Source organism: Trachurus trachurus (assembly GCF_905171665.1).
Source record: "Trachurus trachurus genome assembly, chromosome: 2".
Classification (NCBI taxonomy): domain Eukaryota; kingdom Metazoa; phylum Chordata; class Actinopteri; order Carangiformes; family Carangidae; genus Trachurus; species Trachurus trachurus.
The window spans coordinates 8055194-8081300 of NC_139914.1; the positions used below are offsets into that span (position 1 = coordinate 8055194).

At 40.3% G+C, this 26107-nt stretch overlaps 5 protein-coding genes across 6 annotated transcripts; all 5 read left to right on the top strand.

The window, feature by feature from the left end:
* Window positions 1–980: 980 nt before the first annotated feature.
* Window positions 981–3878, top strand: LOC310996779 (OX-2 membrane glycoprotein-like). The gene is made up of 6 exons (XM_083986250.1): window positions 981–1042; window positions 2593–2931; window positions 3021–3323; window positions 3401–3439; window positions 3520–3613; window positions 3715–3878. Exons 1-6 carry the CDS (start codon window positions 988–990, stop codon window positions 3866–3868), a joined length of 984 nt encoding a protein of 327 aa, XP_083842376.1. The 5' UTR covers window positions 981–987; the 3' UTR covers window positions 3869–3878.
* Window positions 3879–6826: 2948 nt separating this feature from the next.
* Window positions 6827–18479, top strand: LOC310996756 (nectin-1-like). 2 transcript variants are annotated; one of them, XM_083986217.1, is made up of 6 exons: window positions 6827–6950; window positions 7374–7712; window positions 7802–8107; window positions 8249–8351; window positions 8597–8659; window positions 17479–18479. In XM_083986217.1, exons 1-6 carry the CDS (start codon window positions 6896–6898, stop codon window positions 17618–17620), a joined length of 1008 nt encoding a protein of 335 aa, XP_083842343.1. In that variant the 5' UTR covers window positions 6827–6895; the 3' UTR covers window positions 17621–18479. The 2 variants fall into 2 exon arrangements, with proteins under 2 accessions (XP_083842343.1, XP_083842344.1); XM_083986218.1 differs by lacking the exon at window positions 17479–18479 and adding an exon at window positions 8896–9209.
* LOC310997515 (OX-2 membrane glycoprotein-like) lies at window positions 12250–13721 on the top strand (the record flags this gene model as incomplete). Its single annotated transcript, XM_083987233.1, has 4 exons — window positions 12250–12304; window positions 12750–13085; window positions 13176–13481; window positions 13612–13721. 4 exons carry the CDS (start codon window positions 12250–12252, stop codon window positions 13719–13721), a joined length of 807 nt encoding a protein of 268 aa, XP_083843359.1.
* Window positions 18480–19656: 1177 nt separating the features above from the next.
* Window positions 19657–21614, top strand: LOC310996787 (OX-2 membrane glycoprotein-like). Its single transcript, XM_083986262.1, has 5 exons — window positions 19657–19735; window positions 20248–20586; window positions 20676–20981; window positions 21058–21096; window positions 21502–21614. The coding sequence occupies exons 1-5, from the start codon at window positions 19681–19683 to the stop codon at window positions 21564–21566; spliced, it is 804 nt and encodes a 267-aa protein (XP_083842388.1). The 5' UTR covers window positions 19657–19680; the 3' UTR covers window positions 21567–21614.
* Window positions 21615–22082: 468 nt separating this feature from the next.
* Window positions 22083–25565, top strand: LOC310996770 (OX-2 membrane glycoprotein-like). The gene is made up of 6 exons (XM_083986237.1): window positions 22083–22294; window positions 22698–23036; window positions 23126–23431; window positions 23558–23663; window positions 23764–23826; window positions 24609–25565. Exons 1-6 carry the CDS (start codon window positions 22240–22242, stop codon window positions 24730–24732), a joined length of 993 nt encoding a protein of 330 aa, XP_083842363.1. The 5' UTR covers window positions 22083–22239; the 3' UTR covers window positions 24733–25565.
* The last annotated feature ends 542 nt before the right edge of the window (window positions 25566–26107 follow it).

Here is a 26107-nt window from a genome sequence, read left to right on the forward strand (position 1 = left end):
CAATTGAGAAGCCTGTGCTTCATGAGCAACGTAGTATTTGGCACACACATTTACCTGCCCACCTTGCCGAACCAGTTGAGACCTGCACAGGTAGTGACGGTTTGAATCAAACGGCTGTGAAGAGGAGATGAGAGTATCAGAAACATTATCAATGGCACACTATGGAGTTATACGTGCCTTTTTTCTGTTGGAAGTCTTTGAGAAAGGTGAGAAAGAGTTGCTACATTACTGTGTTTTACATTTATCCAGGCCAGTGGCATTTCTTTGTGTTAAAACTGAAAGAACCGCTTCTCCTTTTGTTTCCTTTGTGTGATGACGCCACATTTCAAGGTGTTTTACACCTAAGATGCTTTCACATAATTGAAAGATCTGATATAACATAACAACCAAAAAACAAAGCTTTTACTAAAATAAGATTTGTTTTTGAGGGCCAGCAATTGTTCACAGGAGCACAGTTACAGCACTAATGCAAAACAAGACAAAAGAGGTTTAAAGAGAGCACTAGTGTGATAAATAAATGGTAATAAAGACACTGTAATATGGTTGATCAATAGATTGTAATAAGAATATTAACCATTCAAAGTCTACAACTGCAAATGAATGAAAGACGGAATAAACACTACAACCAGATGCTCAACTCTGCCCTCTGTCTTTTTTTATTTTACAAAGGCTGATTCAAAAGGAAGTGAGTACAGGAAGTAGACTGTCCCATGTTGCGATACAGTAGGGCTCAAATAATCATTATGAACTGTTGGATTTGTGTTGTGTTTTAAATCAACCGTTTCTCTGACACAAACACATGTTTTCTGGTCATAGATGATGTATTGAGATCGTTTATGTGGATGGATAATTATGTGCTGGAATCATTCTTTGAACAGTTTTAAATTTGAATACCCACACTCTCCTGATTGGACTGCTCCATTGAGACACCGCGGTGCTTGAGTTGAACTACTCCCTTTTTACTGTAAGTGCCCTCTTGTCTCCCACATGGCACACACAATAGCTGCATGTCTCTTTTATTTGTCAGGACCATTTCTAAAAGGTAAGATACAGTATATGGTTCCCCAGAACCACAATGAGACCACAATTCCCAATGAGGATGTGATCTTGGTGTTTAGGACTCTGCTGTACATGGATGTTAGCCTGGTTGGCACGACTTTCCAATGTTGATACTCAGCATTGGGTCTGGCCAAGACGTTAAGAGAATCCATTTCTCAAAGCGCATCCTTCAAACCTGGTTTACCCGCCCCCCTCAAATGCCTCAGTCTGCTATTGGTCGAAGCCAGAACAGGCGGTGTCGAAGCTTAAACCAATCACACCGCTCTTGTCCGCTGCTCCATGCTGCTGTTTACAATGAGGTTCCGGTCGCTGCTCTACTGCAACACGCCTCTACCCAGAGCCGTTGGAGAGGCTCGACGTTGATTGGCTCTCGAAAAAGAGGGTGGAGTTCCCGAAAATTCGGGAGACAGAAATCCAGTTAAAGCAGATATCAGTGGAATGTTTTTGTTAATATAAGTCCTAAATAGTCCTATTTTCCGTCAGCAATCACTTACATGAAGTATTTCAGCCTAAACACGAGTCTCTCCGTCACTCTGCTCTGCTGTAACCCGAGGAGAAAATTTTCCTTGTGGGATACAAGTGTTATCCAATGAGGAGAGAGAACAGCATGAAGGGCTGTGTGTGCAGCCAAGGGATGCGCGTGAATGTGGTGACGTAGCACGAGGACCAATTGATGCCTGACAAGGGCGGGGGCTGCTAACTCATGGTGCGTTCAAAGAAACTCGTACTTTGTGTTTTTCCTTCCTGTGAAGTCATACCAGTTCGATCTGGTACGAGTTCACGGGTCGGAAGTTACGAGTGGCCGTTATAGGGAACTTTCACAGACAACAGGATGGTAAAAACACGAGCTACGGGTTACCTGGAACGCTACCAAGTCGTAGTTGTGACTTGAAGCTGTAACTTACGGTTTCAAAAGCCTGCCTTGAACGCAGCATTAGCCGAAACGGCCGTGAAGCTGATATCTGCTTTAATAGCACGGTTGGCCAGACTAGAAGTCAGCAGCGCTTTTGCGAGGCGTGACGTCACTAGTGTGGGCGCGACCAGGCTACATGGATGTAACTTCTGGCTTTGAGTTGAGGAGAACTATGACTACATTAAGAAAACCCCTCAAACATCTTTACTGTATCAATCAAAAATGTTCCCAACTGGCACATTTTTACAATAAGAAAATCTCAAAATACCTAAATGATTGATTTTCAGTCAACACAAAGTCTGTGTTATCCTGAAATTAAATGTGTTGGTTTTTGTCAGGAATTATCTAATGTAGTCTATAATAATAATAATAATAATAATAATAAAATCAAAGAAATATCCTTCATCTAGCATCTCAACATCAAAGAATAGTAATTTTTGTCCAGTTCTAGAGAGATTTTGACATGTGCATCCTCCGAGTATAATAGGTTTAATCATTTTCTATATACACTATGTAGTTTTTTCTCATGTTTTTTTTATTAATATTTGCAACTTTTGCACATGCAATAATGATCTGATAGAGGATATACTGTGAACTGGATTTTCATTCCCTCATTGCAGGTCTAACAGTTGTGATACAGACACAGCAGACTGTGGTGGCTGCAGTGGGAGGAGACGCTCGTCTCAGCTGTCAGCTCCTACAACCTAAAGAAGTTCATCAGGTCACATGGCAGAAAGTTTTACCTGAGGGGAAGAAGGACGTCGCCACGTACAGTGAACACTTTGGCTCCAATGTGAATCTTGACTTTGAACGTAAAGTTGAGGTAAAAGATGCTGGACTGCAGAGCTCCTCCATAGTCATCAGGAACCTCACGGAGCAGGATGGAGGCTGCTATCTCTGCTTGTTTAACTCCTTCCCTGACGGAGCTCTCACTGGTAAAACTTGCCTCCAACTCTATGGTAAGAAGCTGAGCAACAGGATCAGACAGAAGCTCATGTCTGTAGCAGCTCAAGTCATGTGATGTTTGTTCAATGTCTTTTCTCTGCAGAGCTGCATGAACCCATTCTACATGTCAGAGAATCAAACTCCTCTGAAGAGTCAGTTGTGTCCTGCTCGGCCACAGGACGACCTGCTCCAACAGTCACACTGAATGTCTCACAGCCACACCTCCACCTCTCACACTACAACACTGTCACTGTCAACAACAACGGTACAGTCACTGTCAGCACTACAGCTGTGCTGTCAGGTTTCCCTGACAACGATACACAGGTGGGATGTGCAGCACGAGTCCTCTCTGGTCACAAAGAGGTGATGATGATGATTCCTGAGGTCAAACAGACGTCTGCTGATGGTGAGAGACAAGTTCAGAGACAAGTTCAGAGACACAGACTGATGATCACTTTATGACTCTGATGTTTGTTTCTCCAGGTTTTGATCAGGAATCAGCATCTGATCACAGAGGCTTCAGTAAGTTCATGTTCAGATGGTCTCAGGTCAGTTGTTGCTGAATGAATGAATATCACAATTTCTTCCTCTTTTTCTCAAAGTTGGTACTTGGATTGCATTGATGGTCTTTGGTTGTGTTGTTGCTGCTGCTGTTGCTGCTGCTGTTGTCCTGCTTAAACACAGTCAGAAGAACAAGTAAGTCTTTAAATCAGTGTACAGTAACACCTTTGTCTGAGTCTATGACAGTTAATAAATGTTTGTGCATCTTTAAGAGTTATCACTTTGATATCACACAGGGACATGGAGATGAGTCACATGCCTTCAATGACAGTCACAGACAGTCACCGAACACCAAAGGTCACACAGAGGAGCAGTGTGGTCAGGAAAAGGACGCCTCCTGAGACAAATCAAGAAACCAACAGTCCAGCATCATCACCTTCAATACAATAATGTTTACAAGGGACAGATATCAATGATGATTCCACTGGAGTATTGATGACCATTTGCTGGTTGTAATTATTTTTTACCTTCCTTTTTGTACTGTTTATCGTTATGGATTTATTTTTATTTTCTATTTTTTCATTGTTTTTTTATGTACTGAGAATGCACTAAAGTAAAAATTAACTAATGGACATGCTTTGCACATGATTAAACACTAATCATGTGAAGCTGGACATAAATGAGACACCGTCTGTTGTTTCTTTGCCTGCAACTGTTCATAACAACCAAAAACATATGAAGCTTTTACTAAAATAAGATTTGTTTTGGAGGGCCAGCAATTCTTCACAGGAGCACAGTTACAGCACTAATACAAAACAAGAAATAAGGGGTTTAAAGAGAGCACTTCTGTGATAAATAAATGGTAATTAAGACACTGTAATATGGTTGATCAATAGATTGTAATAAGAACACTAACCATTCAAAGTCTACAACTGCAAATGAATGAAAAACGGAATAAACACTACAACCAGATGCTCAAGTCTGCCCCCTGTCTTTTTTATTTTTTACAAGGTTGGTGCAAATGAAACTAAATACAGGAAGTACTGTAGATTGTCCCATGTTGCGATACAGTAGGGCTCAAATCATCATGAACTGTTGGATTTGTGTTGTGTTTTAAATCAACAGTTTCTCTGACACAAACACATGTTTTCTGGTCATAAATGATGTATTGAGATTGTTTATGTGGATGGATAATTATGTGCTGGAATCATTCTTTGAACAGTTTTAAATTTGAACACCCACGCTCTCCTGATTGGACTGCTCCTTTGAGAGACACTGTGGTGCATGAGTTGAACTACTCCCTTTTTAAGTGGCATCTCATCTCTGACATGGCATACACAATAGCTGTGTGTCTCTTTTATTTGTCAGGACCCTTTCTAAAAGGCAAGATATATGGTTCCCCAGAGAGGCCAAAACTGAGAAGAAAAAAAAGAATCTTATAATATGTTTTGAAATTCACATCTGTTGTGGTTTCATTTCTTCATTGCAGGTCTAACAGCAGTGATACAGACACAGCAGACTGTGGTGGCTGCAGTGGGAGGAGACGCCCGTCTCAGCTGTCAGCTCCTACAACCTAAAGAAGTTCATCAGGTCACATGGCAGAAAGTTTTACCTGAGGGGAAGAAGAACGTTGCCACCTACAGCAAACGCCTTGGCTCCAATGTGAATCCTGACTTTCAACATAAAGTGGAGATAATAGATGCTGGACTGCAGAGCTCCTCCATAGTCATCAGGAACCTCACGGAGCAGGATGGAGGCTGCTATCTCTGCTTGTTTAACTCCTTCCCTGACGGAGCTCTCACTGGTAAAACCTGCCTCCAACTCTATGGTAAGAAGCTGAGCAACAGGATCAGACAGAAGCTCATGTCTGTAGCAGCTCAAGTCATGTGATGTTTGTTTAAGTGTCTTTTCTCTGCAGAGCTGCATGAACCCATTCTACATGTCAGAGAATCAAACTCCTCTGAAGAGTCAGTTGTGTCCTGCTCGGCCACAGGACGACCTGCTCCAACAGTCACACTGAATGTCTCACAGCCACACCTCCACCTCTCACACTACAACACTGTCACTGTCAACAACAACGACGGTACAGTCACTGTCAGCACTACAGCTGTGCTGTCAGGTTTCCCTGACAACGGGGCACAGGTGGGATGTACAGCACGAGTCCTCTCTGGTCATAAAGAGGTGTTGATGAAGATTCCTGAGGTCAAACAGACGTCTGCTGATGGTGAGAGACAAGTTCAGAGACACAGAGACACAGACTGATGATCACTTTATGACTCTGATGTTTGTTTCTCCTCCAGGTTTTGATCAGGAATCAGCATCAGCGTTGGTTGTGTTGCTGCTGCTATTGTCTTCGCTGTCCTGCTCAACATAATCATGAAGAACAGGTTGGTCTTTAAACCAGTGTCTGAATCCATGACAGTTAATAAATGTTTGTACATCTTCGATTGTCATTGAATCCCTCAGTCTCTCACACAGGAACCTGGAGATGAGAGAGAGAGAGGCCTCCAGCTACATGTAAGACTTGTCTAAACTGTTCATTATGTTCATTACCTGATCAGAATAAGATGTTTATTTCATATCAACTGAATATTCACACGGTGTGAGTGAAAATGTAATATTCTGTTTTATTTTAAGGACCAAAATATCTTCAGTGGACCAGGAAAACAACCAACATCATAAAACGGAGCTTAATTGACTGAATGTACAGTACAGTCTTTTTTTTAAATTCATATTTATAATAGGCACGTTCTTCACTTTTTTTTCCACCTGGGAGGACTTGACTTGTTCATGGAATGACTTTCAATGGATTTTAGATTCAGATGTTCCTAATATAAGGTTTATTGTCAGTGTTGTTGACCCCATAAAAGTTGGGGTGAAGTTTCATATCATGGCCACTGGAGGTCGCTGCATGTTCATATTTACTGAGGAACTTGAGGCGCTAGTGAAGGAGTTCAACCACAGTTCAACAGTTTACGAGTTCAGCATTTAGGCGACATGAAGTCATGTCAGTCTCATCTGTCTGTCACCATCTATCAACACAGGGCTCTAGCCAGTTATTACGATTTCTTTGTCTTTTTCTTTATTTATTTTTGGTAAACCTACAAACGAACTTTTAATCCCCTACATCCAGATGTGCTCAAACTTTCTATACTCATCTATGTAGTAGATTTGAGGCTACATAACTGAGAATGTGTTTATTTTAGTCCAGACCTCAGTTGTTCATTTATTTCATCATATTTATGTGTTATGTTCAAGTCATGAATGAACTGGTAGGCTACAGAATTACGCTACGTCACTGAAACGAAAGTGAAAGTGTTTGATTCAAATGCCCAGTGTCCAATAGTAGGAGCGGATCACTGCGCCGTCGAGCGCCGTTGATTGGATGACATTTCAAAGTAACGTACTTTTGAACCATATTCAAACTGAGCTTCCCCTGAGGAGAAGAACAACTACCAACGCCGCTTATCCAGCAACATGTCGAGCGGTGCAGGTCTACGTGTGATTCTTCTGCTGGACCTTCTTACAAAAGGTGAGGTAAGATGCGTTTAATCCTGTTTTATTTTGAAAGATAAATTTAAATGTTGCACGTGCTTACCCTAATGCCTTTACTTGTAGTGCTAGTGGCAAATGCAATATGTATCACTGAAATATGTAAATCTGAATGATTATTATATTATATTATTGTATTATATCGTATTACAGAAACAATGTTAATATGCAAGTTCTTTTATCGTCTTGCATGTGTAGATTAAACATAGCAAATGTGAGCACATGTAAAACCCTGTAACAACTTATCACAGCTGTTTTTAATTGATGGGTTTATTTGATACACATATGTCTTCATCTGTCCACATGGTTAAGTACTGCATGTGAAAATATATCAAGACAATCACTTGCAAATACACAGACACACAGAGTTCAAGCATGTTGCCTTTTCATTTCTTCGTTGCAGGTCAAACAGCTTTGATACAGACACAGCAGACTGTGGTGGCTGCAGTGGGAGAAGATGCTTGTTTCAGCTGTCAGCTGCTACAACCTAAAGAAGTTCATCAGGTCACATGGCAGAAAATCTTTCCTGAGGGAGAGAGGAACGTCGCCACGTACAGTACATACTTCGGTTCCAGAGTGACTCCTGACTTTAAAGGTAAAGTTCAGGTAAAAGATGCTGGACTGCAGAGCTCCTCCATAGTCATCAGGGACGTCACAGAGCAGGATGGAGGCTGCTATCTCTGCTTGTTTAACTCCTTCCCTGACGGAGCTCTCACTGGTAAAACCTGCCTCCAACTCTATGGTAAGAAGCTGAGCAACAGGATCAGACAGAAGCTCATGTCTGTAGCAGCTCAAGTCATGTGATGTTTGTTCAATGTCTTTTCTCTGCAGAGCTGCATGAACCCATTCTACATGTCAGAGAATCAAACTCCTCTGAAGAGTCAGTTGTGTCCTGCTCGGCCACAGGACGACCTGCTCCAACAGTCACACTGAATGTCTCCCAGCCACACCTCCACCTCTCACACTACAACACTGTCACTGTCAACAACAACAACGGTACAGTCACTGTCAACACTACAGCTGTGCTGTCAGGTTTCCCTGACAACGGTGCACAGGTGGGATGTGCAGCACGAGTCCTCTCTGGTCACAAAGAGGTGATGATGATGATTCCTGAGGTCAAACAGACGTCTGCTGATGGTGAGAGACAAGTTCACAGACACAGAGACACAGATTGATGATCACATAATAATTAAACTTATTGATCAATGATTCACATTTAATCTGCAGCTGCTTTATGAATGTTCAGAGTTACATGTCACATGTTTGTATTTTTCTCAGATTTCAGTTTGACTGTCGTGTTGACCTGTGTTTGTGTCGTTGCTGTCATCATCACCACCTTCATCATCATCGTCGTCATCTGGCTACTCAAACGTAAAAACAGGTAATCTCTTAAACTGCAGACTCAGTATCTGTCTTGTTGTTATGGTGATGATTTACTGACACTATAGAGCATCTATAAACACATGGCAAGGCAAGGCAATTTTATTTGTATAGCCTGTTTTTACAAACAGTTTGTCTCAAAAGGGCTTCACATGACATCATAACATCCTCTGCCCTCAGACCCTCACATCGACTGAGGAGAAACTCCATGGAACCCCCCCCATGGTTTTTCCTTACATCCTTGAGTCCGTCACGATCAGACTCTGAGAAGATCAAGACACCACAAAAAGAAAAGATAGACGTTCACGAGTAAGACATTTTCTTTATTCTTCACTTGTTGATGTTTATTATATACGGTTTCTTCAGCACTTGATTAAATCAGACTGATCATGTAGGTTCAGTCTTTAACCATTTTGAATCTGTACTTCTGTACAACAGTCAGCAGCTTCATCCACATGAATCATGCAGTGATTTAGCAGTTTCATAGAAATATGTGTCACATAATGTAACATAATTACAAGTCTTGTTTTGTTTGTAATCTGAAGGATCATAACACCTATAATCAAGAATGAGAATGAGCAGATGAGACTACGGACGTCAGCGTCAACAAAGAAGAACAGGCCAAACAGTTGCCACCTGAGGACATCACCTTCAAACGCAAAAAGACTTTCCTACGAAGAGTCATAATTCGGACGGATCAAACTGCATCAAAGAAGTGAAGCCTCTGTTCATAGTGGTGTCCTCAATTTAGGATTTTCATGGTAGAATCTAATTCATCAGATTTTGTCTTTAGTCGACTACCGTATTCATCGAATCATGTTGTTTTTTTCCTCATTGATTCATGATCTCATTTGCGTCTTTTTCCAGGAATGAGCTAAAACACCCAGATTAATAAATGTAATTCTTCAGTTGGCATAAGATCAGAATAACAGGAGATTCTCCATCCATTCTTGTCCTGATCTCACTCATTAGGCTCGTGTCCACAACATCACTGTCCCACTTTTGGGGACAGTCTAGTGATGATGCGTATGAGTTTATACTGTGAATTAACATGTATGTATGGCATATGAAAATGTGAAGTCTCATCGTTGTGTGACCATGATATGAGCATCAGTGCTTGTAGCCAGATCAGAGGTCGAGTGTCACAGTACCATGGACAGCGCTTCACTTGTACAGGTTCTTCACTTTTGATAGACAGAGAACTTGTCACTTAGTTTAATCTTGTAAATAAAACTTTAAGGCCGAGTTTAATTTCCCTCAATTGAAGGGAAACAAAATCAAGGGAGGAGAGAGAGGGAGAGGGTCACTCCTAGTAATCTCATGACTCCAGACAAAAACAAAGATTGTATAGGGTCTATTTTCATGTCTTTATGTTTGTATTTTTCCATAATTTTTTTTGAATGTCTTGTTAACTTTTTTTCTGCCTTCTGTTTTTTTTATAAAACACCTTAAATGGCCACATACTGTATATATGTCACAGTTTTCTCAGTTGATTTCCTGCTGTCTCTGTTGTAACATGTAAATAAATATTATCACTATGGGCTGTCATGTCAGTGGTGATTTCCATTGAGTCTGAACCATGCAGATCATCATCATTGTACATTTACTTTTCTTTCAGCTGAAGTTGTGTAATTTGGCCGCTGGAGGTCGCTGCATATTCAGATTTACTGAGGAGGTGTTACGGCGTCAGTGAAGGAACTCAACAGTTTACACAGAGTTGATCAATAACATGAAGTCACTGTCACCTGTCATCTATCAACATTAGGTTGTAGTTATTTTCTCCTCTGTGAACCTGCAAACAGACATTTACAATCCCTCCACCTAGATGTGTTCAACTGTCTTTGCACATCTGTGTGTAGAGAAGATTTGAACCACATCACTGAAAATGTTTTAAGAACGATATCATCTGTTCATTTATTTAATATATCTATGTGTTATGTTATTTAAGTCATGAGTGTATTGGTAGCCTACATTAGTTAAACGTTGGTACAGTCAAGGAAAGTGATATGATTTAAATCCTTCCTGTGTCCAGTACAATCGGATCACTGACTACATTGAGCAATGACTGGATGTTTCAGCTTCACGCGCTACCAACATTTGAACCATATTCATACTGAGCTTCAGGGACATGAGTTTATTCACATTTATTGGAAGACATGCAAAAAACAAAACAAATCATGGGAGTTCAGGTGCAAACTAGAAGTACAGGCTTCACATCTAAAATGTGACAAAACAAAACAAAAAAATACTACTTTGCTACTGTGAATGTTTCAGTGGTTGTCAACAGTAGCAAAAGCACCAAAGTCACAATAAATTCAATATCTGGAAACAAATTAAAATTGTCAGTAAAATCAAGCTGATGTGAGTAGCTAATTCCTCCTGTTGCTGCTGCTGTGCTTCTTTACATCCCAAAGTTTAAGACTTGTGGCAAAATAAACAGCCCACACAGACAGCTGTCATTTTAGATGACAGCTGTCTCTGCCAACAACAACAAGGTACAGCTACTGTGCTGTCAGGTTTCCCTGACAATGATACACAGGTGGGATGTGCAGCACGAGTCCTCTCTGGTCACAAAGAGGTGTTGATGATGATTCCTGAGGTCAAACAGACGTCTGCTGATGGTGAGAGACAAGTTCAGAGACACAGAGACACAGACTGATGATCACTTTATGACTCTGATGTTTGTTTCTCCTCCAGGTTTTGATCAGGAATCAGCATCTGATCACAGAGGCTTCAGTAAGTTCATGTTCAGATGGTCTCTCAGGTCAGTTGTTGCTTCATGAATGAATATCAACAATTCTTCTCTTTTTTCTTAAAGCTGGTACTTGGATTGTCTTCATGGTCTTTGGTTGTGTTGCTGCTGCTGTTGTCTTTGCTGTCCTGCTCAACATAATCATGAAGAACAGGTTGGTCTTTAACCCAGTGTCTGAATCCATGACAGTTAATACATGTTTGTACATCTTCGATTGTCATTGAATCCCTCAGTCTCTCACACAGGAACCTGGAGATGAGAGAGAGAGAGGCCTCCAACAACATGTAAGACTTGTCTAAACTGTTCATTATGTTCATTACCTGATCAGAATAAGATGTTTATTTCATATCAACTGAATATTCACAGGGTGTGAGTGAAAATGTAATATTCTGTTTTATTTTAAGGACCAAAATATCTTCAGTGGACCAGGAAAACAACCAAGATCATAAAACGGAGCTTAATTGACTGAATAGGCTGTTTTGATGGTGATAACTTCGACCCTTTTTAAAAAAATATATATATTTATAATAGCCTATGCACATTCTTCACTTTTTTTCCACCTGGGAGGAAAATGACGTTTTGTTGACTTGTTCATGGAATGACTTTCAATGGATTTTAGATTCAGATGTTCCTAATATAAGGTTTAGGTTTATTGTCAGTGTTGTTGACCCCATAAAAGTTGGGGTGAAGTTTCATATCATGGCCACTGGAGGTACCTATGATATTACTGAGGAACTTGAGGCGCCAGTGAAGGAGTTCAACCACAGTTCAACAGTTTACGAGTTCAGCATTTAGGCGACATGAAGTCATATCAGTGTCCCATCTATCAACATAAGGCTCTAACCAGTTATTACAATTTATTTTCTTTCTTTCTTTTTTCCTTTTTTTTTGGGGGGGGGGGGGGGTCCGTGACGTTAGTACAGTCAACGAAAGTGAAAGTGATATGATTTGAATCTGTCCAATAGTTGAAGTGGATCACTGCGTTGACCAATAAGTGGATGTTTCATTATCACCAGAGCGATAGATATAACATCGCTCTGATTATCACGCGCACAGTTCAGCCTAACGTAAATTTTGAACCATATTCAAACTGAGCTTCACCTGTGGAGAACAGCAAGTAACGTTACCAGCGCCTTTATCCAGTAACATGTCGAGCGGTGCAGGTCTACATGTGATTCTTATGCTGGGCCTTCTTGCAAAAGGTGAGGTAAGATGCGTTTAATCCTGTTTTATTTTGAAGGATAAATTTAAATGTTGCATGTGCTTACCCTAATGCCTTTACTCGTAGTGCTAGTGGCAAATGCAATATGTATCACTGAAATGACATATGTAAATCTGAATGATTTAATGTCTCTTTATATATTATATTATATTGTATTATATCGTATTACAGAAACAATGTTAATATGCAAGTTCTTTTATCGTCTTGCATGTGTAGATTAAATATAACAAATATGATCACATGTTAAACCTTATAACAACTTATCACAGCTGTTTTTAATTGATGGGTTTATTTGATACACATGTCTTCATCTGTCCACATGATTAGGTAGGCCTACTGCATGTGAAGATATATCAAGACAATCACTTGCAAATACACAGACAAACAGAGTTCAAGCATGTTGCCTTTTCATTTCTTCATTGCAGGTCAAACAGCTTTGATAAAGACACAGCAGACTGTGGTGGCTGCAGTTGGGGAGGTTGCTCGTCTCAGCTGTCAGCTCCTACAACCTAAAGAAGTTCATCAGGTCACATGGCAGAAAATCTTTCCTGAGGGAGAGAAAAACGTCGTCACGTACAGTAAACACGGTTCCAGAGTGACTCCTGACTTTAGAGATAAAGTTGAGGTAAAAGATGCTGGACTTCAGAGCTCCTCCATAGTCATCAGGGACGTCACAGAGCAGGATGGAGGCTGCTATCTCTGCTTGTTTAACTGCTACCCTGACGGAGCTCTCACTGGTAAAACCTGCCTCCAACTCTATGGTAAGAAGCTGAGCAACAGGATCAGACAGAAGCTTCATGTCTGTAGCAGCTCAAGTCATGTGATGTTTGTTCAATGTCTTTTCTCTGCAGAGCTGCATGAACCCATTCTACATGTCAGAGAATCAAACTCCTCTGAAGAGTCAGTTGTGTCCTGCTCGGCCACAGGACGACCTGCTCCAACAGTCACACTGAATGTCTCACAGCCACACCTCCACCTCTCACACCACAACACTGTCACTGTCAACAACAACAATGGTACAGTCACTGTCAACACTACAGCTGTGCTGTCAGGTTTCCCTGACAACGGTGCACAGGTTGGATGTGCAGCACGAGTCCTCTCTGGTCACAAAGAGGTGTTGATGATGATTCCTGAGGTCAAACAGACGTCTGCTGATGGTGAGAGACAAGTTCAGAGACACAGATTGATAATCACATAATTAAATTTATTGATCAATGATTCACATTTAATCTGCAGCTGCTTTATGAATGTTCAGAGTTACACGTCACATGTTTGTATTTTTCTCAGATTTCAGTTTGACTGTCGTGTTGACCTGCGTTGCTGTCGTTGCTGTCATCATCACCACCTTCATCATCATCGCCGTCATCAGGCTACTCAAAAAACAAACAAACAGGTAATCTTCAACTGCAGACTCAGTATCTGTCTTGTTGTTATGGTGACAATTTAACACATGGCTTTTCTTACATCCTTCAGTCAGTCACGATCAGACTCTGAGAAGATCAAGACACCACAAAGAGAAATGACACGTATTTACAAGTAAGACATTTTCTTTATTCTTCACTTGTTCATGTTTATTATATTAAAGTTTCTTCAGCACTTGATTAAATCAGACTGATCATGAAAGTTCAGTGTTGAACCATTTTGAATGTACATCATGCAGTGATTAAGCAGTTTTAGAGATTATGTGTCAAATAACATGTAACATTATAAATCTTGTTTTGTTTTTAATCAGAAAAGTCATAACACCTACAATCAAGAATGAGGACGAGCAGACGAGACTACGGTTGTCAGTGTCGTCAAAGAAGAACAGGCCAAGCAGTGTCCACCCGAGTCCATCACATCTGACACCAAAAAGACTCTTCTAGCTAACAGTCATTATTCAGCCAAGTGAAACTGCATCAAAGAAGTGAGGCCTCTGTTCATAATTTTCATAATAGAATCTGATTCATCAGATTTTGCCTTTAGTCGACTGTTCATCTAATCATGTGCATCCATCCTTTTCCTCTCACTCGTTAGGCTTGTGTGCACGGCATCACCGTCCCTCTTTTGGGGATTTAATTTCCCTCAATTGAAGGGAAACAACATCAGGAGAGAAAGAACCAGCCAGGAGCTCCGGTGCTCGAGCACACACTGTTGTGTTCCGAATCGAATCATTGAATCGTTGACTATCCGGGGTCGACCCTATTCAATAGTAACCCCATGACTCCAGACAAAAACAGTGATTGTATAGGGTCTATTTTCATGTCTTTATGTTTGTATTTTCCATAAAATGTTTAGATGTCTTGTTAACTTCATTTCTGCCTTGTGTTTTTCCTTTGTCCTAATGTCTTTTATAAAACACTTTATGTATATATATGTCACAGTTTTCTTAACTAATTTCCTGCGGTCTCTGTTGTAACATTATGTAAATAAATATTGCCACTATGGGCTGTCATGTCAATGGTGACTTTTATTGAGTCTGAAGTGAACCATGCAGATCCTCATCATCATACATTGATTTATTTTCAGCTGAAATTGCACAATTTGGCCACTGGAGGTCGCCGCATATTCAGATTTACTGAGGAGCTGTTATGCGTCAGTGAAGGAACTCAACAGTTTACACAGAGTTGATCAGCAACATGAAGTCACTGTCACCTGTCATCTATCAACATGAGGTTTTAGTCATTTTCTCCTCGGTGTCGGTGAACCTGCAAACAGACATTTACAGCCCCTCCATCCAGATGTGTTCAGCTGTCTTTGCACATCTGTGTGTGGAGAAGATTTGAACCACTTAACTGAAAATGTGTTAAAAAGATATCAGCTGTTCATTTATTTCATACATCTATGTGTTATGTTATGAGTGTATTTGGTAGCATACACTAGTAGTTAGACGTTGGTACGGACAAGCGAAAGTGAAAGTGTTACCAACGGAAACGCGCGCATTTCAACCAATATATCCATGATTTCAACCGCTCAGACTGAGCTTCGCCTGTGGAGAACAACAACTACCAGCGCCTCTTCTCCAGAAACATGTCGAGCGGTGCTGGCCTACATGTGATTATTCTGCTGTGCCTTCTTGCAGAAGGTGAGATAGGCCTATGCGTTACATTTTATGTTTTATTTTGATGGTTAAACTTAAGTTAAACGTTTCACGTGCTTAACCTGATGCCTTGACTCATAGTGATAGTGGCAAATGCCATGTAGGACTATACTGAAATATCATATGTAAATCTGAATGTCATTTTATATGTTATATAAAATAGAAACAATGTTAATATTCATGTTTTATTCATCTTGCATTTGTGTGAATTTGATATATTAACAAATATAATCATGGGGCAGTACACCGGTTCGAATCCCGCGTCGGGCAGACCTTTCCTGCATGTCATTCCCCCTCTCTCTGCCTCCCCCTTTCCTGTCTATCTCACTATGTACTATCAAATAAAGGCAAAAACGCCACAAAAAAAAAAACTTAAAAAACAAACAAATACAATCATATGTAGAACCCTGTAGCACTACAGCTGTTTTTAATTCATTGGTTTTTGTGTTCTGCACATACATCTTTATCTATTACATGATGAGGTACTGCATGTGAAAGACGATCAATTACAAACACACAGTGTTGCATCTGTTGTATTTTTATTTCCTCATTGCAGGTACAGCAGTGATACAGACACAGCAGACTGTGGTGGCTGCAGTGGGAGAAGACGCTCGTCTCAGCTGTCAGCTCCTACAACCTAAAGAAGTTCATCAGGTCACATGGCAGAAAGTTTTACCTGAGGGGAAGAAGGACGTTGCCACATACAGCGAACACTTTGGCTCCAATGTGAATCTTGACTTTAAAGGTAAAGTTGAGGTAAAAGATGCTGGACTGCAGAGCTCCTCCATAGTCATCAGGAACGTCACGGAGCAGGATGGAGGCTGCTATCTCTGCTTGTTTAACTCCTTCCCTGACGGAGCTCTCACTGGTAAAACCTGCCTCCAACTCTATGGTAAGAAGCTGAGCAACAGGATCAGACAGAAGCTCATGTCTGTAGCAGCTCAAGTCATGTGATGTTTGTTCAATGTCTTTTCTCTGCAGAGCTGCATGAACCCATTCTACATGTCAGAGAATCAAACTCCTCTGAAGAGTCAGTTGTGTCCTGCTCGGCCACAGGACGACCTGCTCCAACAGTCACACTGAATGTCTCACAGCCACACCTCCACCTCTCACACCACAACACTGTCACTGTCAACAACAACAATGGTACAGTCACTGTCAACACTACAGCTATGTTGTCAGGTTTCCCTGACAACGGGGCACAGGTGGGATGTGCAGCACGAGTCCTCTCTGTTCACAAAGAGGTGTTGATGAAGATTCCTGAGGTCAAACAGACGTCTGCTGATGGTGAGAGACAAGTTCACAGACACAGAGACACAGATTGATGATCACATAATAATTAAACTTATTGATCAATGATTCACATTTAATCTGCAGCTGCTTTATGAATGTTCAGAGTTACATGTCACATGTTTGTATTTTTCTCAGATTTCAGTTTGACTGTCGTGTTGACCTGTGTTTGTGTCGTTGCTGTCATCACCATCTTCATCATCATCATCGTCATCTGGCTACTCAAACGTAAAAACAGGTAATCTCTTAAACTGCAGACTCAGTATCTGTCTTGTTGTTATGGTGATGATTTACTGACACTATAGAGCATCTATAAACACATGGCAAGGCAAGGCAATTTTATTTGTATAGCCTGTTTTTACAAACAGTTTGTCTCAAAAGGGCTTCACATGACATCATAACATCCTCTGCCCTCAGACACTCACATCGACTGAGGAGAAACTCCAAGGAACCCCCCCCATGGTTTTTCCTTACATCCTTGAGTCCGTCACGATCAGACTCTGAGAAGATCAAGACACCACAAAGAGAAAAGATAGACGTTCACGAGTAAGACATTTTCTTTATTCTTCACTTGTTGATGTTTATTATATTACGGTTTCTTCAGCACTTGATTAAATCAGACTGATCATGTAGGTTCAGAGTCTTTAACCATTTTGAATCTGTACTTCTGTACAACAGTCAGCAGCTTCATCCACATGAATCATGCAGTGATTTAGCAGTTTCATAGAAATATGTGTCACATAATGTAACATAATTACAAGTCTTGTTTTGTTTGTAATCTGAAGGATCATAACACCTATAATCAAGAATGAGAATGAGCAGATGAGACTACGGACGTCAGCGTCGACAAAGAAGAACAGGCCAAACAGTTGCCACCTGAGGACATCACCTTCAAACGCAAAAAGACTTTCCTACGAAGAGTCATAATTCGGACGGATCAAACTGCATCAAAGAAGTGAAGCCTCTGTTCATAGTGGTGTCCTCAATTTAGGATTTTCATGGTAGAATCTAATTCATCAGATTTTGTCTTTAGTCGACTACCGTATTCATCGAATCATGTTGTTTTTTTCCTCATTGATTCATGATCTCATTTGCGTCTTTTTCCAGGAATGAGCTAAAACACCCAGATTAATAAATGTAATTCTTCAGTTGGCATAAGATCAGAATAACAGGAGATTCTCCATCCATTCTTGTCCTGATCTCACTCATTAGGCTCGTGTGCACAACATCACTGTCCCACTTTTGGGGACAGTCTAGTGATGATGCGTATGAGTTTATACTGTGAATTAACATGTATGTATGGCATATGAAAATGTGAAGTCTCATCGTTGTGTGACCATGATATGAGCATCAGTGCTTGTAGCCAGATCAGAGGTCGAGTGTCACAGTACCATGGACAGCGCTTCACTTGTACAGGTGCTTCGCTATTGATAGACAGAGAACGCGTCACTTAGTTTAATCTTGTAAATAAAACTTTATGGAGTTTAATTTCTCTCAATTGAAGGGAAACAAGATCAAGGGAGGAGAGAGAGGGAGAGGGTCACTCCTAGTAATCTCATGACTCCAGACAAAAACAAAGATTGTATAGGGTCTATTTTCATGTCTTTATGTTTGTATTTTTCCATAAAAATTTTTGAATGTCTTGTTAACTTTTTTTCTGCCTTCTGTTTTTCCTTTGTCCTAATGTCTTTTATAAAACACCTTAAATGACCACATAGGCACAGTTTTCTCAGTTGATTTCCTGCTGTCTCTGTTGTAGCATTATGTAAATAAATATTACCACTATGGGCTGTCATATCAGTGGTGATTTCCATTGAGTCTGAACCATGCAGATCATCATCATTGTACATTTATTTTTCTTTCAGCGGAAGTTGTGGAATTTGGCCACTGGAGGTCGCTGCATATTCAGATTTACTGAGGAGGTGTTACAGCGTCAGTGAAGGAACTCAACAGTTTACACAGAGTTGATCAATAACATGAAGTCACTGTCACCTGTCATCTGTCAACACAAGGTTTTAGTCATATTCTCCTCGGTGTCGGTGAACCTGCAAACAGACATTTACAGCTCCTCCATCCAGATGTGCTCAAACTGTCTTTGCACATCTGTGTGTAGAGAAGATTTGAACCACTTCACGTAAAATGTTTTAAGAAAGACATAAGCTGTTCATTTATTTCATACATCTATGTGTTATGTTGTTTAAGTCATGAGTGTATTGGTAACCTACACTAGTCAAACGTCGGTACAGTCAAGGAAAGTGAAAGTGATATGATTTAAATCTTTCCAGTGAACGAACCTCTCCATTGAGCAAGACTGAATGTTTCAGTCTCCTGTGCTTTACCATATTAATATGGAGCTTCAAGGACATGCACATGATTCTAGAGGGGCAGGGGCTCAAAAAAAAAATGTCAGGCCAAAATAACACAATATGTAGCTTAATGTAAAATTAATAAACAAAGTAGACATGTTGTGAGTGATATGCAATTGCTGTTTCTTTTATGTCAACAAATTATTGTCAACATGAGTTTATTCACATTCATCATAATACTGTGGTTTCATGCAAAAAAAAAAAAAATCATGGGAGTTCAAGTGCAAACTAGAAGTACAGGCTTCACATCTAAAATGTGACAAAACAAAACTACTTTGACTCCTTCTGTGAATGTTTCAGCAGTAGTCGACAGTAGAAGGTAGATAAGACGTGACAGTGGAGCCACTTTAACGTGCTGAGTCATATTCCAGAAAAGCCATTTGTGCATATTTAGCTAATCTAAAATGAAAGCTGTCTGTGTGGGCTGTTTATCTTGCTATGAATCTTAAACTTTTGGATGTAGTGAATCCAGAGTAAAATCAACACAGCAACAGGATTTGTTTCCAGATATTGAATTTATTGTGACTTTGCTGTTGTAAACATTGCTGTTCCTACTCAGGGCACTCATACTGAGCTTCACTTGTGGAGAGCAACAACAACCAGCGCCTCTTCTCCAGCAACATGTCGAGCGGTGCAGGTCTACATGTGATTCTCCTGCTGGGCCTTCTTACAAAAGGTGAGATAAAATGTGTTTAATCCTGATTTATTTTGAAGGTTAAATTTAGATGTTGTCATAGTGTTAGTGGCAAATGCCATAGATGGATAGATACTGAAATGACATGTGTAAAAAATGTTTATGAGAAAATCTGAATGATTTAATGTCACGTTATATTATATTATAGAAACTCTAAGGTCTTAGCTACCTTGGGTGTCCCATTTCATATAATACAAATACAAAACTTAATGTTTCTTACACTTGGTTTTTAAATTGATGTGTGAATGAAAATAAATAAAATGAAACAATGTTAATATGCATGTTGTTTTAATAATCTTGCACTTGTAAATTAAATACCAAATATGATCACATGTTAAACCCTAACAATTTATCATAGTTGTTTTTAATTCATCATGGGTTTATGTGTTATACACATATGAGGTACTGCATGTGAAAATATATCAAGACAGTCATTTATACACACACATGCAGAAGTGTCACATCTAACTTGTGGTTTAATTTCCTCACTGCAGGTCAAACACTTGTGATACAGACACAGCAGACTGTGGTGGCTGCGGTGGGAGGAGACGCTCGTCTCAGCTGTCAGCTCCTACAACCTAAAGAAGTTCATCAGGTCACGTGGCAGAAAATCTTTCCTGAGGGAGAGAAGAACGTCGCCACCTACAGCAAACACTTTGGCTCCATAGTGACACCTGACCTTATAGGTAAAGTTGAGTTACAGGATGCTGGACTGCAGAGCTGCTCCATAGTGGTCAGGAACCTCACGGAGCAGGATGGAGGCTGCTATCTCTGCTTGTTTAACTCCTTCCCTGACGGAGCTCTCACTGGTAAAACCTGCCTCCAACTCTATGGTAAGAAGCTGAGCAACAGGATCAGACAGAAGCTCATGTCTGTAGCAGCTCAAGTCATGTGATGTTTGTTCAATGTCTTTTCTCTGCAGAGCTGCATGAACCCATTCTACATGTCAGAGAATCAAACTCCTCTGAAGAGTCAGTTGTGTCCTGCTCGGCCACAGGACGACCTGCTCCATCAGTCACACTGAATGTCTCCCAGCCACACCTCCACCTCTCACACCACAACACTGTCACTGCCAACAACAACAACGGTACAGTCACTGTCAACTCTACAGCTGTGCTGTCAGGTTTCCCTGACAACGGGGCACAGGTGGGATGTGCAGCACGAGTCCTCTCTGGTCACAAAGAGGTGTTGATGATGATTCCTGAGGTCAAACAGACGTCTGCTGATGGTGAGAGACAAGTTCAGAGACACAGAGACACAGACTGATGATCACTTTATGACTCTGATGTTTGTTTCTCCTCCAGGTTTTGATCAGGAATCAGCATCTGATCACAGAGGCTTCAGTAAGTTCATGTTCAGATGGTCTCTCAGGTCAGTTGTTGCTTCATGAATGAATATCAACAATTCTTCCCCTTTTTCTTAAAGCTGGTACTTGGATTGTGTTCATGGTCTTTGGTTGTGTTGCTGCTGCTGTTGTCGTTGCTGTCCTGCCGAACATAATCATGAAGAACAGGTGGGTCTTTAACCCAGTGTCTGAATCCATGACAGTTAATAAATGTTTGTACATCTTCGATTGTCATTGAATCCCTCAGTCTCTCACACAGGAACCTGGAGATGAGAGAGAGGCCTCCAACTACATGTAAGACTTGTCTAAACTGTTCATTACCTGATCAGAATAAGATGTTTATTTCATATCAACTGAATAATCACACAGTGAGTGACAATGAAATATTCTGTTTTATTTTAAGGACCAAAATATCTTCAGTGGACCAGGAAAACAACCAAGATCATAAAACTGAGCTTAATTGACTGAATAGGCTGTTTTGATGGTGATAACTTCGACCCTTTTTTAAAAATATTTATTTATAAATAGCCTATGCACGTTCTTCACTTTTTTTTCCACCTGGGAGGACTTGACTTGACTTGAATGACTTTCAATGGATTTTAGATTCAGATGTTCCTAATATAAGGTTTATTGTCAGTGTTGTTGGCCCCATAAAAGTTGGGGTGAAGTTTCATATCATGGCCACTGGAGGTCGCTGCATGTTCATATTTACCTATGATATTTACTGAGGAACTTGAGGCGCTCGTGAAGGAGTTCAACCACAGTTCAACAGTTTAGGAGTTCAGAATTTAGGCGACATGAAGTCATATCAGTGTCCCATCTATCAACATAAGGCTCTAACCAGTTATTACAATTTCTTTTCTTTCTTTCTTTCTTTCTTTCTTTCTTTCTTTCTTTCTTTCTTTCTTTCTTTCTTTCTTTCTAGGGTTTCCATGACGTTAGTACAGTCAACGAAAGTGAAAGTGATACGATTTGAATCTGTCCAATAGTTGAAGTGGATCACTGCGTTGACCAATAAGTGGATGTTTCATTATCACGCGCACAGTTCAAAGTAGCCTGACGTAAATTTTGAACCATATTCAAACTGAGCTTCACCTGTGGAGAACAGCAACTAACGTTACCAGTGCCTTTATCCAGCAACATGTCGAGCGGTGCAGGTCTACATGTGATTCTTCTGCTGGGCCTTCTTGCAAAAGGTGAGATAAGATACGTTTAATCTATAGGTTTAATCCTGTTTTATTTTGAAGGATGAATTTAAATGTTGCATGTGCTTACCCTAATGCCTTTACTTGTAGTGCTAGTGGCAAATGCAATATATGTATCACTGAAATGACATATGTAAATCTGAATGATTTAATGTCTCTTTATATATTGTATTATATCGTATTACAGAAACAATGTTAATATGCAAGTTCTTTTATCGTCTTGCATGTGTAGATTAAACATAATAACAAATATGAACACATGTTAAACCCTATAACAATTTATCACAGCTGTTTTTAATTGATTACTGCATGTGAAAACATATCAAGAGAATCACTTGCAAATACACAGACAAACAGAGTTCAAGCATGTTGTCTTTTCATTTCTTCGTTGCAGGTCAAACAGCTTTGATAAAGACACAGCAGACTGTGGTGGCTGCAGTGGGAGAAGACGCTTGTTTCAGCTGTCAGCTGCTACAACCTAAAGAAGTTCATCAGGTCACATGGCAGAAAATCTTTCCTGAGGGAGAGAAAAACGTTGCCACGTACAGTGAATACTTTGGTTCCAGAGTGACTCCTGGCTTTAAAGGTAAAGTTCAGGTAAAAGATGCTGGACTGCAGAGCTCCTCCATAGTCATCAGGGACGTCACGGAGCAGGATGGAGGCTGCTATCTCTGCTTGTTTAACTCCTTCCCTGACGGAGCTCTCACTGGTAAAACTTGCCTCCAACTCTATGGTAAGAAGCTGAGCAACAGGATCAGACAGAAGCTCATGTCTGTAGCAGCTCAAGTCATGTGATGTTTGTTCAATGTCTTTTCTCTGCAGAGCTGCATGAACCCATTCTACATGTCAGAGAATCAAACTCCTCTGAAGAGTCAGTTGTGTCCTGCTCGGCCACAGGACGACCTGCTCCAACAGTCACACTGAATGTCTCCCAGCCACACCTCCACCTCTCACACCACAACACTGTCACTGTTAACAACAACAACGGTACAGTCACTGTCAACACTACAGCTGTGCTGTCAGGTTTCCCTGACAACGGGGCACAGGTGGGATGTGCAGCACGAGTCCTCTCTGGTCACAAAGAGGTGTTGATGAAGATTCCTGAGGTCAAACAGACGTCTGCTGATGGTGAGAGACAAGTTCACAGACACATATTGATAATCATATAATAATTATCCTTATTGATCAATGATTCACATTTAATCTGCAGCTGCTTTATGAATGTTCAGAGTTACATGTTTGTATTTTTCTCAGATTTCAGTTTGACTGTCGTGTTGACCTGTGTTTGTGTCGTTGCTGTCATCATCACCACCTTCATCATCATCGTCGTTGTCATCAGGCTGCTCAAAAGTAAAAACAGGTAAACTTCAACTAGACTCAGTATCTGTCTTGTTGTTATGGTGATGATTTACTGACACTATAGAGCATCTATAAATACTGGCTTTTCTTACATCCTTCAGTCAGTCACGATCGGACTCTGAGAAGGTCAAGACGCCACAAAGAGAAAAGATAGACGTTCATGAGTAAGACATTTTTTTTATTCTTCACTTGTTCATGTTTATTATATTAAAGTTTCTTCAGCACTTGATTAAACCAGACTGATCATGTTGATTCAGAGTGTTGAACCATCTTGAATCTGTACCTTTGTACAACAGTCAGCAGGTTCATCCACATGAGTCATGCAGTGATTTAGCAGTTTCATAGAAATATGTGTCACATAATGTAACATAATTACAAGTCTTGTTTTGTTTTTAATCCGAAGGATCTTAACACCTCTAATCAAGAATGAGAATGACCAGATAAGACTACGGATGCCACCGTCATTAAAGAAGAACAGTCCAACCCGTGTCCACCCAAGTCCATCACATCTGAAACCAAAAAGACTCAATTTGTCAGACAGTTTGTCTCAAATGGCTTCACATGACATCGTAACAACATCCCCTGCTCTTACACCCTCACATCGACTGAGGAGAAACTCCATGGGAACCCCCCCGTTTTTTTCCCGTACATCCTTCAGTCCTTCACGATCAGACTCAGAGAAGATCAAGTCACCACAAAGAGAAAAGATAGACGTTCACGAGTAAGACATTTTCTTTATTCTTCACTTGTTCATGTTTATTATATTACGGTTTCTTCAGCACTTGATTAAATCAGACTGATCATGAAGGTTCAGAGTGTTGAACCATCTTGAATCTGTACCTCTGTACAACAGTCAGCAAGTTCATCCACATGAATCATGCAGTGATTTAGCAGTTTAACAATGTAACATAATTATTACAAGTCTTGTTTTGTTTTTAATCCGAAGGATCAAAACACCTCTAATCAAGAATGAGGATGAGCACACGAGACTACGGACGTCATCAAAGAAGAAAAGTCCAAGCAGTGTCCACCCGAGTCCATCTCATCTGACACCAAAAAGACTCTTCTAGCTAACAGTCGTTATTCAGCCAAGTCAAACAGCATCAGAGAAGTGAAGCCTCTGTTCATAGTGGTGTCCTCAACTAAGGATATGCATAACAGAATCTGATTCATCAGATTTTGCCTTTGGTCGACTAATCATCGAATCATGTTGTTTTTTCCTCATTGATTCATGATCGCATTTGCATCTTTTTCCACTCCGGAAGAATGAGCTAAAACACCCAAATAAACAGATGTAATTCTTCAGTTGTTAAGATCACAATAACAGGAGATACCCCATCCATCCTTGTCCTGATCTCACTCATTAGGCTCGTGTGCACAACATCACTGTCCCTCTTTTGGAGAGAGTCTAGTGATGATGAGTGAGAGTTTGTACTGTGAATTAACAAGTGTGTAGAATTAGTGTAGTCGAGTGTCACAGTACCATGGACAGCGCTTCGCTTGTACAGGTGCTTCGCTATCGATAGACAGAGAACGTGTCACTTAGTTTAATCTTGTAAATACAATTTTAAAGACAAATTGAATTTCTCTCAATTGAAGGGAAACAAGATCAAGGGAGGAGAGAGAGGGAGAGGGTCACTCCTATTCAATAGTAATCTCATGACTCCAGACAAAAAACAAAGATTGTATATAGGGTCTATTTTCATGTCTTTATGTTTGTCTGTTCCAAACAATTTTTAAATGTCTTGTTAACTTTTTTTTCTGCCTTCGGTTTTTCCTTTGTCCTAATGTCTTTTATAAAAGACCTTAAATTACCACATACTGTAGGCTATGTCACAGTTTTCCGTTGATTTCCTGCTGTCTCTGTTGTAACATTATGTAAATAAATATTACCACTATGGGCTGTCATGTCAGTGGTGATTTCCATTGAGTCTGAACCACGCAGATCATCATCATTGTACATTTATTTTTCTTTCAGCTGAAGTTGTGCAATTTGGCCACTGGAGGTCGCTGCATATTCAGTTTTACTGAGAAGGTGTTAATGGCGTCAGTGAAGGAACTCAACAGTTTAAGAGTTGATCAACAACATGAAGTCACTGTCACCTGTCATCCATCAACATGAGGTTGCAGTCATTTTCTCCTCAGTGAACCTGCAAACAGACATGTACAACATCTACACGCAGATGTGTTCAAACTGCACTTGCACATGTGTAGAGAGGATTTGAACCACTTCACTGAAAATGTTTTAAGACCTCAGCTGTTCATTTCATGTAGCCTACTGTTTTTTAAGCCATGAGAGTGTTTTGCTAGGCTACAGAGTTACACATTAGTACCGTGGATGTAGCTATTTACAGACAAAGAAAAGTGAAAGTGATGTGATTTAAATCTTGCCCAGTAGTACCCAGTTGTGTGAGCGGATCACTGCGTTGAGCAATGATTGGATGT

Bases quoted from the DNA above. Each gene is read 5' to 3' on its own strand.
- LOC310996779 (XM_083986250.1), top strand. From the start codon at position 988: ATGGCACACACAATAGCTGCATGTCTCTTTTATTTGTCAGGACCATTT. The intron at 2,932-3,020 runs GTAAGAAGCTGA...TTTTCTCTGCAG, and splicing joins AACTTGCCTCCAACTCTATG to AGCTGCATGAACCCATTCTA. The intron at 3,614-3,714 runs GTAAGTCTTTAA...GATATCACACAG, and splicing joins AAACACAGTCAGAAGAACAA to GGACATGGAGATGAGTCACA.
- LOC310996756 (XM_083986217.1), top strand. From the start codon at position 6,896: ATGTCGAGCGGTGCAGGTCTACGTGTGATTCTTCTGCTGGACCTTCTT. The intron at 7,713-7,801 runs GTAAGAAGCTGA...TTTTCTCTGCAG, and splicing joins AACCTGCCTCCAACTCTATG to AGCTGCATGAACCCATTCTA. The intron at 8,660-17,478 runs GTAAGACATTTT...TGTAATCTGAAG, and splicing joins GAAAAGATAGACGTTCACGA to GATCATAACACCTATAATCA.
- LOC310996787 (XM_083986262.1), top strand. From the start codon at position 19,681: ATGTCGAGCGGTGCAGGTCTACATGTGATTCTCCTGCTGGGCCTTCTT. The intron at 20,982-21,057 runs GTGAGAGACAAG...TTTCTCCTCCAG, and splicing joins CAAACAGACGTCTGCTGATG to GTTTTGATCAGGAATCAGCA. The intron at 21,097-21,501 runs GTAAGTTCATGT...TTTTATTTTAAG, and splicing joins ATCTGATCACAGAGGCTTCA to GACCAAAATATCTTCAGTGG.
- LOC310996770 (XM_083986237.1), top strand. From the start codon at position 22,240: ATGTCGAGCGGTGCAGGTCTACATGTGATTCTTCTGCTGGGCCTTCTT. The intron at 22,295-22,697 runs GTGAGATAAGAT...TCTTCGTTGCAG, and splicing joins GCTGGGCCTTCTTGCAAAAG to GTCAAACAGCTTTGATAAAG. The intron at 23,664-23,763 runs GTAAACTTCAAC...TACATCCTTCAG, and splicing joins CTGCTCAAAAGTAAAAACAG to TCAGTCACGATCGGACTCTG.